The 12,201-nt window shown below is 38.9% G+C and overlaps 1 protein-coding gene across 14 annotated transcripts in view; it reads left to right on the top strand.

Moving 5' to 3' along the window:
- R3hdm2 (R3H domain containing 2) overlaps positions 1-12,201 on the top strand; it is a 149,792-nt gene that overhangs the window by 113,849 nt on the left and 23,742 nt on the right. For 8 of the 14 annotated variants that reach the window (XM_071609733.1, XM_071609734.1, XM_071609731.1 and 5 more), the window contains 5 exons: positions 876-1,016; positions 1,425-1,533; positions 4,246-4,341; positions 7,179-7,210; positions 7,337-7,390. In XM_071609733.1, coding sequence (XP_071465834.1) covers positions 876-1,016; positions 1,425-1,533; positions 4,246-4,341; positions 7,179-7,210; positions 7,337-7,390 — 432 coding nt within the window. The remainder of the gene's footprint in view (positions 1-875; positions 1,017-1,424; positions 1,534-4,245; positions 4,342-7,178; positions 7,211-7,336; positions 7,391-12,201) is intronic. The other 6 variants (XM_071609738.1, XM_027926374.2, XM_071609737.1 and 3 more) reach the window with 3 other exon arrangements.

Consider the following 12,201-nt stretch of genomic DNA (forward strand, 5'->3'; position numbering starts at 1 on the left):
GAAATTTAGACACAATTTTCTCTTTTATCTTTCCCTCAAAATGAGAATTTTGAAGTAATTAGTCACTGGGAAACAAAAGAAATTAAGAGAGCAATCAGAATGGATTAAAAGTATATGTATAGGGGAAAAAAAGAATCCACTGTATGGGTAGACCACATTTTTTAAATCCATTCATCAGTTAATCAAAATACATAATTTTTTTTTTTTTACTTTTTGGTTATTATGAGTAATGCTACAATTAACATTTGTGTGGATTCATGTTTACAATTTCTTTAAATATATATCTGGAGTGGAATTGCTGGGTTATATGGTAATTTTAGTTTAACTTTTGTGGAATTCCCAGAGTTTTATGAAGCACTGTGCCATTTTAAATCCCTATCAGTAAAGTATGAACGTTTCAACTTCTCCACATCCTTGCCAACACTAATTATTGTTGTGATTATTATAGTCAACCAATTATTTATTCTTAAATAAAAATATCTAATTAACCTTATAAAAAAGTATATGTATGAAAACAGAGGTTTTTAAGTTGTTGCATAGACATACATTGAGAAAGAATTAATGTCTTTTTCAGCAACTAGGCCCTATCCTGGAATTTGTATTCTTAAGTTTCCCTTTTTCCTTTGTCAAACTTCGTCCAAGTGGGTGGGACCAAGGCCTTAAGAAGTAGTCTTAGGATAGTAGGTAGATCAGAATAATTACAAAACTCTTGAGAGAAATCTTTTTGGTTTCCACTGAGTAAATATGTATCATCTTTATAATATGTCTGTTTTTCTAAGAAATGCTCTTCTTTAGACAGTGGTAAGAAAAATTACAGTTAGCTACTGTTACTATTATATATCTTATTTCACTTTTCCCCCTGGGTTTCCCTTCAGTAACCAGTTCAAGAAGTTCCCTCAGATGACCTCATATCACCGGATGCTATTACACCGGGTAGCTGCCTATTTTGGAATGGACCACAATGTCGATCAAACTGGGAAAGCTGTCATCATCAACAAAACCAGCAACACAAGAATGTAAGGGAGAAAACTATGGAGTGGGTAGACTTTCCTGGGATAACCTGCTAGGGTAGAAGAAGAAGGTATAGGATTAAGATGACTCTTCTGTGAGGGGTCGGGGGGGATGGGCGGTTATATTATTGGTTTCTTTTTACAAAGCTTTAGAGGCACTGATGTTTCTTGAAGATTGGCCCTAGCTCTTCTTCACCTTCATTGATAGGACCATACAACTTTGAAGGAAGAGAAGTTATAGGTGTATAAAGAACAGAGGAGTTCAATAAAATATCTATTTGACTTTTTGGATGTCTGACTTCAGAAATTCCCTATAGGGATTGTGGAATGTAGTAGAGCTATACCTAGGAGGTCTTCTTTCTAACAAAGGGGTCTTTTTTCCTCCCATCTTTCACAATTCTTTCCAAATCCCAGCCCTGAACAGAGGTTCTCAGAACATATAAAAGATGAGAAGAATGCCGAATTTCAACAGAGATTCATCCTCAAGAGAGATGATGCCAGTATGGACCGAGATGATAACCAGGTGAAGAATGGAAAAGGGTGGGCCTTTAGAGAGAGCCTGCAGTAAGAGAAACTGGGAAGGGAGAAGAAGTTTGTGGGATGGAGAAAACTCAAAATACCTTAGAATGGAAAAATGTATTGAACTATGCTAAGTTGACTTTGGCTTAATGTTGAAGATTGACTACACTTATTGAGCTGGATGCCACTCTCTTAGTCCTGGAGAGACATGGTGCTGAGGTTTGCTGGATGATCTCATTTGGTCTAGAACTCCTTGGGTCTGCCACTGACTTCTAATTCCATGTCACTTTGGACAAAGCAAGGTCTCCCTGCCTCGGCTGTGATCCAGCTGTTGGTTTCATTCTTTTTTTTTTTTTTTTCCCCTTTTATAGTTAGGGATTTCTTCAGGAATCACTAAAAGCTACTTTATCCCACTTCCACTCTTATCCTAGCTGAGGACTAGCCTTGAACTGGCAAAGTGTGGTCTGATTTAACCAATTATAAAGGTGTGTCTGATCCCTTTCTGCAAACTCCTTAATCTTTTCCCAACTCCTTCCACCAAGGTGAGTGAGTTAATTTGACTTTTGCTGATGGGAACCACAGACAAGATCCCCTTTATGATCCACTTCTAGGAGAATAACAAATGAACAGCCTGTCCCAACCCTTCATTTACAGGCCTAGCTGCTGCCCTGACCTGTGATAAACCCTTCAGATAGTGATTGTTTGCAGGTTTCCTCCCTAAGTAGAGGTTAGATCCAGCCTGCTTCTGCTTAACCTCCAAAGGGGGTTAGATTTGGAAAGTGTGGTTGGTTAGAGACATTATTGTCTTACTAATTAATGATAACTATAATAATATCTAGAGTCAAAATTAGTTTTCTTGGGATATTGTGTGGTCTTGATACCAGGACCCATCCTGCTGCTTGAATATTAGAGGAGTCTTTTTGAGAAAAGTGTCATTATCTAATGTGGACAAACACGCTGGGTCTGATTGAAAACAAAACAAAACAACAACAACAACAAAACATACAAAAAGACGGAACTAAATTTTAAAAAAACAAGAAAGAGTCTTTCCATCCTGATGCCCTTCTATCCATTTTTCCAAAACCCCTTTTCTGTGGATCAGGAATTATTCAGTCCTAGAGGCAAATTGGGGCAGAGTAGAATCTGCCTCTACTGTAAACGTTTTATCTCTCAGCTTCAGACTTGATCCATAGTAGGGTAGACTCTGTGTACTTCTCTCTGGGATATTAATAATAAACATAGCATTGCTATTTTATTGAGTGTTTTCCCTGAACTAGGCTCTATTCTAAATGTTACATGCATTATTTCTTTTAATTCTCTTCACAATCCAATGTATTTGGGGTATCAGCCCCTCTTTACAGATAAGAAAACTGAGGCTAAGAGATAAATTAATTGCCTGAAGTCACGTTACTGGAAGGTGACAGCTGAGATTCTGCCTGACCCCTCCCAGCCCATTATGCTCTTCCTACTCTACCATTGATGGGATAATATAGCTCCTTGAGGTCCTGTGTCTTCTTGGAATAGAATTTGTAGAATGACAATTAGTAGTATATAGGGTATTAAGGTTAGTGAAAAGTGAGGACTGAATCTAATCAAAGTAGAAATATCTGAAGTTGTGGCTACCTATAGAGACCAGTGAAAATCAGGAGCATCAGCCTAGAATAGCAGGCTCCTTGGTTGCTTCGTCTGAAGCTTTCAAAGCCTCTAATTGAAAATCAGAATGATCTATAGCCTGGTGATATTCATTTGATGAATTCTCCCTTAGAGCTCCTTGCCTTTCTGAGCAATATGGAAAAGGTCCTCTGCTATATCCTCCCCAGGATAGTATTCACAAGAGGCAGGTCAGGAGAGGAAAAGACAGTGACACGGGGAGTTAGGTGATGGCTAGCACCAGAGGTGATCTGCCTAGACATTCCTGCTAGTCACTTCACTGCATTTGTCAGAGAACATAAAGTTCTCTGTCCTCCATTTCCTTCTTTTCCCTTTCTGCCTGTCCTCTCCCTTCACAGTACTTCATTTACCTTTTCCTTTCTCTGCCCATCCTTCTTTGTATTCTGTTCTTCTTTTCTCTATGTGTCACTTTGTTCTTATTCTCTATTTATCTCTCTCCTTACTGCCCTTCGGTTGCTGTAATTAAGATGAGAAAAATGACTTAGGCTTTGAGTTTCGCTTCACTTTTGGGATTTCATTTCCAAGGCCCTCTTTGCAAAGCTGTGTGTGACTTGGGTCTTCAGGTCACAGCACTAGTGACTAAAGGGATAATGTCATGTGCTAGTTCTATAAACCTCTTCTTCTACATTCAGCTCTGCTAAACAACTGTTCTTTTCCCGCTCTAGCTTCTTTCTATCCCTTACTTTCCCTCTAAAGCAATGTTGTTTATTTTCTCAGGGATGTTTTCTGATCCTTACTGACTAGATAGTACCTGATTACTACAGGGAAGCAACCCTAATTCTTATAAATAGTTTTCTTGATATCCTGGGGGGAGTGGGGAGAAGAAGAGTCATTAACCATCCAGAAAACCTGATCTCCCAAACTGCATGGTCAGATGTACCCAGTGAAACCTGTCCAGGACTGGAAATTTTATTTCTTTTTTTTTTTTTTTTTCCATTTTTTTGATGGCAACTATAAACTTTCCCGGTTTCTCTTCCTTGCTGGTGTGCAGTGAGCTTGCAGTACGAGGAGAACTTAACTAGCTTAATTCTGCTCATCGATCTAGATCAGAGTTCCATTGCAGGATGGAAGGAGGAGCAAGTCAATAGAAGAGAGAGAGGAGGAATATCAAAGGGTCCGAGAGAGAATATTTGCCCGAGAGGTAAGTGTAGCTTCTGAGAGTTGTCAGACCATAGCTTTTAGCTCTTAATCTTTGGAACTGTGAATGGAATAACCCTCCATAAATGTTGTTGGGTTTTTTGGTTTGTTTCTCTCTTTTTTTTTTAAACCAACATCAGCCAGTCCCAGGTTTGACCTCTGAAATTAAATATGGCTTATTGGGAAGCTGTAGGTTTTATTTGTATTATTTTAATATGTTCTACTCTGTGGTATACAAAGAGAACTGAAACTTGGAGTGGCTGAATTTGGTAAATATGAATAGACTGAAAATAGAAATGGTTTTGGCGGGGCTGTTGGAAGAGCCCTGAATCTTGCCTGTCAAACCCTCCTCCCACTTACCCTCTTAGGCATCTTTGCTTCTAAGTAGAAGACTTGATGTCCATACAGGCTCTACATTCATCTTGTTTGACTAGCCTTGTTTCTAGGATATGTTGGTGATTGTTAGAGCTCTGTTCTGGCATCCATCATCTCTAAGCTCCACATTCTACATACACAGAGGGTACCCCTGTTCCCTCCAGTTGCTACCTGAATGGGAAGTTTCCTTCTTCCTATATTTTCTTACCTTGCTTCATAGAACAGGACTGGCTTTATGATTCAAAAGGCAGCATTAATCAGTTTAGGCAACTTTTTATTCTTAAGAATTATGGGCCATATCTAATAGACTTGGTATCCCTGTATCTGTTGCCATTGCCTACCAGTTGAAAAAAATATATAGCAGAACCTTAGGAAAGGGCATGGGTAGTCAAGAGATGACCAAATCTCCAGAAATGTAAAGTTTCAATAGCAGCAGCATCTCACAGTCAGATTAGCAACAAAAGCTAATCTGTATACTTATATGAACACTCTTCTCCCATTCCCCCACTGTCTCCTCTCTCAGCCAGACCAAAATTTTTTTCTATGTATATGTATCTTTTCATCATCACCTCATTCATAAAAATATTGTCTATAACTAAAATCTGAATTCCTCTATATACTGATTCCATTATCTCAGGAGAGCCAAGCGCTTCTAAGGATCCTCAGTGGGGACTGATACATCTTAAGTATTCTGGCCTAAAGTCCAAGGAGAAGGAATCTTCTTACCTACTGTTTTATAACCTATTCTGAGTCAGTAAAGTCCATCCTCCAAATTATCCCACCATGTCCCAAAGAAGGTTCTCTGCTTTTACCTGCAAATAAATTGGGTGGAATGAGAGGAGAGATGTCATTTGTACACAGTTGTGACCAGTGATGACTCTAAATTGTGGATAGAGTAGGTTGGTGGATAATAATAGCAAACACTCATATAGCACTTATTATCTTTCTGTCATTGTTCTTAGTACTCTCTGTAGATTAACTCATGTATTCCTCACACTAGGCCTATGAGATAGGTTACATTATTTTTCCCATTTTATAAATGAGAAAGTTAAGGCACTTAGATGTTAAATAATCACCTAAAGTCATTAGCTTAAGAGCAGGTGTTTGAATTCAGCAGTCTGACTTCAGAGTCCATGTTCTTAACTCCTAATGTAAACCACCTCTCCATAGCTTATTTTGCCCTAGGCTTTTCAGATTAAGAAGCCCCAGTGACAACATACCTTAGCTGGCTGACTGTAACATACTCCTGTGCTTTACTGACACGTGGAGAATGACAGTCTTTAACAAAGCCACAGAGGTTCTGAAAGCACAGGCAGCTTATGGTAGGTTATCAGCAACAATGGAATGTATCTACCTAGAGCCATAACAAAAGTAAAGTTAGCTCTTCTGTCCTTTTTTTCTTTCCTGATTTCTAGCCTTTCAAGCCTCTACTAATATATGTATTCTTTGTTAAATCCTTGGTATATATCACTTTGGTTTCAGCCCTTCCTCGCTCTTATGGTAGAGGCCTTGGGAATCTCAGAGGTCTAGATGATGAAAAGTGGCCAAAGCCCACCATCCTCCAAATATTCCATATGGAGAGAAGCTTGGCCAGAGAGAGTGATTAAGGGTAGAGTTGTAGGTTTGGTGGGGGGCAGATGGGTGGTGTAGAGATAGGAGGCAAGCCAAAAAGAAAGGAAAGTGGCAGGAAGGGTGTTTGGATGGAAATGCTATTGCTGCAGCTTTCTCTGGAGCCTTAGCTGTGTATTGGGACAGCTGCTCAATGTAGGCTCTGTTCTGCATAGAGCCCACTCTGCTAAGCAACTGGATACTCTTAGTACCTTTTTCTAAGGCTTGGGAATCCAGTGTGATGCTCACTTCACTCAGCTCAGTGACTTTGTCAGAAAATAATCCCCCATGGGAATATTTCAGATTTTAATTTTCACATTTTTTTTTCCTATGCTCTAAAAAGTACCTGCTTCCCTAATATCCTACCCTTTCTTGGATTCAGGTCACATTGTCTTTCATTTTGGCAAGTCTAGTAAAGGACACAAAGGGACTAGCCATTGAGGTTAATTCCAAAAAATGAAGTTTATTTCTCATACCTCCCTTTCCCTTCCTTTGAACCCACCCTTTAGGAACAAGCCCATCAATTATTACACTCAGCTTACTCCTAGAGCAATAATTTTAGAGCTAAAAAGAAATAATAATTTTACATTTCCTCCTTTTCATATCCTCCCTTTATCAGTCTTCTTTTTAAACATTCTGTGGGAAGGCTAAAAGCACCAAATGTTCTTTCCCATTAAAGGTGAGAAAGCAGATTGGGTATGTGGGAATGGGTCATTCTGTCCTTGCTCCCTCTCTCCCTGTTGGTGGGGTGAGCTTTGGTTTGAGGACCTTGGGTATTCATAGCATCATGGACATCCTTTTTGGTTATGCCATGCTGTTTTCTTATAAGTTATTTTCCGTTTTCTCCCCCTCACCTAGACTGGCCAGAACGGATATCTAAATGACATCAGGTTAGTACCACTTAGCATGTTCCCTGCTTTTCATTGAGCTTTGTCAGTGAGGTTAATATAATCCTGTAATGATGCTTTTACTTTTTGTTGTTTTTTGTTTGTTTGTTTGTTTATGTTAACCAACAGACTCTCCAAAGAAGCCTTTTCTTCTAGCTCTCACAAGAGAAGGCAGATTTTTAGGTACCTCTGTGTGATCTATATCTCTTCTTACTTTTAGTTTTGTTTTGCTATAATATTTTCAGCAGAATGGGTTTGCTCCATGCATGGCCGCTTGTGGAATAAACTTGTGGTTTTTGCAACACTGGATATTTTTCCCCATTAAAAAAAAAAAAAATGGCTCTTGCTCAATGACTTAATTTTTATTGTTGCTGATTCACTTTGAGTCCTGAATAGGGAACAAAACCAAATAGGTGTTTCTGGGATGGGTACTGCTCCCTCCCAGACATTTGCTGGAATTGGGCATTTTCAAACATATATTTATAGTAAGGTAAAAGAACAGGTGTCTTCTGGCTACCTTTTCTGAGTCTGTGGAAAGATGTGGAGAGCTTATCCCTGATACAGTATAAGGAATGTTTTGTATCTGTAGGAAAAAATAATATGTACACATACATAAATATTCAAGGAATGCCTCTGTCTACATAGTTTTCTCTTTGAGACAAAGCAGTGTGTAAGATGACCTTAGAAAGGACCTAAAGGACCTGTGTGCCTTAGAATGAACTAAATAATGTCCTTTTATATGATTGTCCATTACTTACCTATAATTCTGGCAAAAGCTGCTGCTTGCTATGTTAACCTCCCAGTGCCTAATATTCTCCATTTTCCTGCAAAGCAAGCATAAGAATCTTTATTTCAATTTCTCAGTCCCATCCCAAAGGATAATTCAGGGTGGAGGTGAGAGAAGCCCTACATTGGGGCCCTATGCTGGTACCAACTCATTTTAAGTACATTCTTCCCCAGTATAATAACAGGAAGAAAAAAAAAAAAACATGGAGCAGAAAAACCCTGAGTCCTTAACACTGTGATTTGGGACTGACCCTTTCCAAGGGGATTCTCAGTTTTCAAATCCTAAGCTTAATAAGAAATGTCTAACTAACTCAGATGACTGAGGATTTTATTCCTAGTACTTTAGTTGTTCTTTCCCTGTAGTCTTTTCTAAAAGTAGTCAAACTGTGTAGAAATACTGAGATTTCCAATTCTTTGGAGGGGGGATTTCTGTCTTTCTGAGCTCTTTTTTCCCTAGATTATCCTACCCTGAGGTCCCCAGGTGGAGATGGCTTTGCATTGCTGGTGATACCAAAGATAGAATCTTCACATTATTAAAAAAAAAAAAAAAAAAAAAAAACAAATAAAAACTAAATGACATGATGGCACATGCCTATAATCCAAACAACTCTGGAGGCTGAGACAGGAGGATCATAAGTTCAAGGCCAACTTCAGCAACTTAGCAAGGCCTTAAGCAACTTAGTGAGACCCTATGTCAAAACAAAAATATAAAAAGAGCTGGGGATGTAGCCCAGTTGTAAAGCATTCCTGGGTTCAATCTCCAGTCCAAAAAATAAATAAATAAATAATAAATGAATAAAAAATCCTAATCCAGTCTACTCTTGAGGGTGATATATTGATCATCACAGAATACTTATAATAAATAGAAGTATTAAGCTAATTTCTGTGTGTGAATTAATACACAGCACTTATGGTTGCCAGAGTATACTTTATCTGATTCATTTCTCTCAATAGTCAGCTGGTTTATGGCTAAGAAAAAAACAAAGATTAAGGAGCTAATCCAAGTTTCCATGGCTATTAGTGTTAAAACTGAAGCTGATTCTTTGTCTATTGTTCTTTTTACTACACCGTACCAGCTCTTCACAAATATCACTCCTTCTCCAAGTAGTATCCTGTTTGGAGCCCTAATTCAGATTTACTGCCAATAATGATGCCCTTCTTCTTTGGAGCATCAGGCTACATCAAATTGTGCGGATACTTTAAAGAATCTGGTGAACAAGTGCAGTCCTTGCTTCTCCAGATCTCCTTTTAAGCTTTTGCTTTTCAAACTGAGCTTTGATCAGTGAACTAAGTCATCTAAAATGCAGCATTATGGACTTTTAAGGAGGCAACTTATATTTGAAGATTAGTTCAGAACTTTAATGAGCAGAAACTGATCTTCTTTGTTTAATACTTTTCTGTCCCAATGTATGTTCATGAAACAAATACTGGTACACCAAATTCCATTATCCACATTTGCAATAACTGTAGCAACTTCTCAATTCTCTGGAAGATCCTACTCCATTAATAATAAGCCACAGTGAGGCTTATTGATATTTATTGCCATCTCTTCCACAGGCCTCCTTGCCCATTCCCCAGACCCAACAAACTGAATTTTTATCAGCATTAAATCTACTTGTAAAAATTCAATCATTGCCAGGCACAGTGGCCCACGCCTATAATCCCAGCGGCTCGGTTGGCTGAGACAGGAGGATGGCGAGTTCAAAGCCAGCCTCGAAATGGCGAGATGCTAAGCAGCTCAGTGAGATCCTGTCTCTAAATAAAATACAAAAATAGGGCCTGGAATGTGGCTCAGTGGCCGAGTGCCCTTGAGTTCAATCCCTGGTACCCAAATAAATAAATAAATAGATAAATCATCTCTGAATTTATAGGTTATGAAGTGTGAATGATCTTTCTCCTTTGCCCCCATCTCGCTAACATAAATACAACCGAATCCAGTGCTCAGAATTGAATCTGGGTGGCTCTCCCTAATTATTATATGTAACTAGAGATCAGGTTTATTTATTTATAGAGAAACTGATCTGTTTCCTGCCAAGACTTTCTTGAGTACTAACTCAGATTAGCCAGAAAATCATCAAATGCTGGACACAGTGGTACATACCTGTAATCCCAGCTACTTGGGAGGGTGAGACAAGAGGATTTTTTTTTTCCATTGGTTAATAATTTGAGACAAGAGGATTTACAAAAGTTCAAGATAGCCTCAGCGACTTAGTGAAGCCCTGTCTCAAAATTTAAAATAATAAGAAGAAGATGTAGTTCTGGGTTCGTTCCCCAGTATCAAAAAATAAAAGAAAATCATTATGCAATCTACATTGAGCATTTGGCCTTTATTGCCTAGGGAACTGGATGAGTATAGAAAAGTGCTGCCATTTTGGCCATAGCTTCACAAGGTATTTCATTTAAAGTTGTTTCATTACCTCTGATAGCAAGAGAAAATAAATGTCAGGTTGCTGTAACAGTAAAGTATTTGATTTAGGTAGAAAAAGCCATTAGTTTGTCTTGGAAAAATTCAGACTTTAATGTCTAATGAGCATCAATAACCACTGCCACTGCTATATCTCCTTACTCCTTGTTTTCTTGAGTCTTCTCAGTATACTGGCCTTTGTTTATTAAGACAGAGCTATTGGCTCTCACTATAGGCCTGGGGTTTGTTCCTGGAGAATCCCTGATTTATGCCTCTCTCTGTCTCTCTCTCGTTTCCCCTTCTGCTTTTTGCATCCCAAGAGAAAGAATTAAAGTTTTAGGGAAACAGTAACATTTCACAATCACCTGTTGAGCTAAATGGAGAGAAGAACTGAGGTAATATATACATACATACATATACTTTGTGTAACAGAGAAGGAGCACATTCCCAAACAGCTGTGTCAGCTTGTTTTTAGCTCCCCATCATTGTTTTAGCTAATAAAAACTAAAAGTGACCATAGCATATATTTTTCCCATTTTCCCTACACTGCCTTTGGATTAGGTGTCCTAATTAACAACAATTTCTCCTTTAATATTTACCCCAAAATAACTTTGTTGTTAAAATTAAATCTAAGCCCAGGACCTTTGTAGCTAAGGTGATTGGGATGGAGTTTTCTGTTTTTGATAGGATGGTGGTAAAATGAGGGAACCCAAACTACTATCATTTTTGCCTAATTGTTCCCCAGCATACATATCAAAATCTGTAATTGTTGCCTTGTAGTTTACTTAGATCAGTAGCTGTTAGGATTGGGATGAGAGTGAAAAGAAAATTCCTGGTTCTTGGTTGCTTATTAATTAAGAAATAGTAAGAACAATAATTTTTGTGCCTTGCCCACGGCAGTTGGATTGTGAATGTGGAAACAACTAGACAAAGTTGACTCCCTGACTTTTGCCACCCTGAATCCCAAGGGTATATTGTTTGATTTTGCTGAGGACTTAGAACCAAGCCCGGTGTGGTGGCACATACCTATAATCCCAACTACTTGGGTGGCTGAGACAGGAGAATCATAAGTTTGAGGTCACCTTCAGCAATTTAGTGAGACCTTAAGCAACTTAGACTCTGTCTCAAAATAAAAAGGGCTGGGGACATACCTCAGTGGTAAAGCACCCTGGGTTCATTCCCCAGTATCCAAAAAAAAAAAAAATACTTCAGCACCAAATGCCCCCAGATATGAACATGGAACTTCCACAAAACAAATTGGGTCAATTTCAGATTATTCATTATACTCTTCTTCCAACCCCTGGAAAGGTGGCCATAAGCAGCACCTCTGCTGGCTTAGACACATGTTATGTGGAAGATCTGTTATGGAACTTATCCATGTCATTGGCTACTCTGTCTTCTAGCAATACTTCTGGGAGTCCTATTGTTTTAAGAACTTCCAGAAGGAACTGCTGCCTGTTTTCCCCCACTATTTCCTGCATGTATGGGATCCTTGTGGGGATGGGGAGGAGACCACAGCCAATCTCAGCATCATGTATGTGGTTTCCCATCCACCTCTGGTCCAATGTTTTGAATTAGCTACCAGTGCAATGTCTTTCAGATTTGCCTCTGTGCTCTTTGTTGCTGTACTGGATGGATCTCAATCTGTCTGTTCCCATCAAGTCTTAGTTGGCCAGCCAACTAACAAGAAACCAGTCCCCCTAATCCTTACCCCTTCTTTGTTATTGAGAGAACAGAAGTGAACTCTCTCCTAGCCCTTCTGCTGAAGTGGTGGGTGGGGGGTGCTCTGACCACTGTGGTCTCT

This window comes from Marmota flaviventris, chromosome 3, assembly GCF_047511675.1.
Source record: "Marmota flaviventris isolate mMarFla1 chromosome 3, mMarFla1.hap1, whole genome shotgun sequence".
Lineage (NCBI taxonomy): Eukaryota > Metazoa > Chordata > Mammalia > Rodentia > Sciuridae > Marmota > Marmota flaviventris.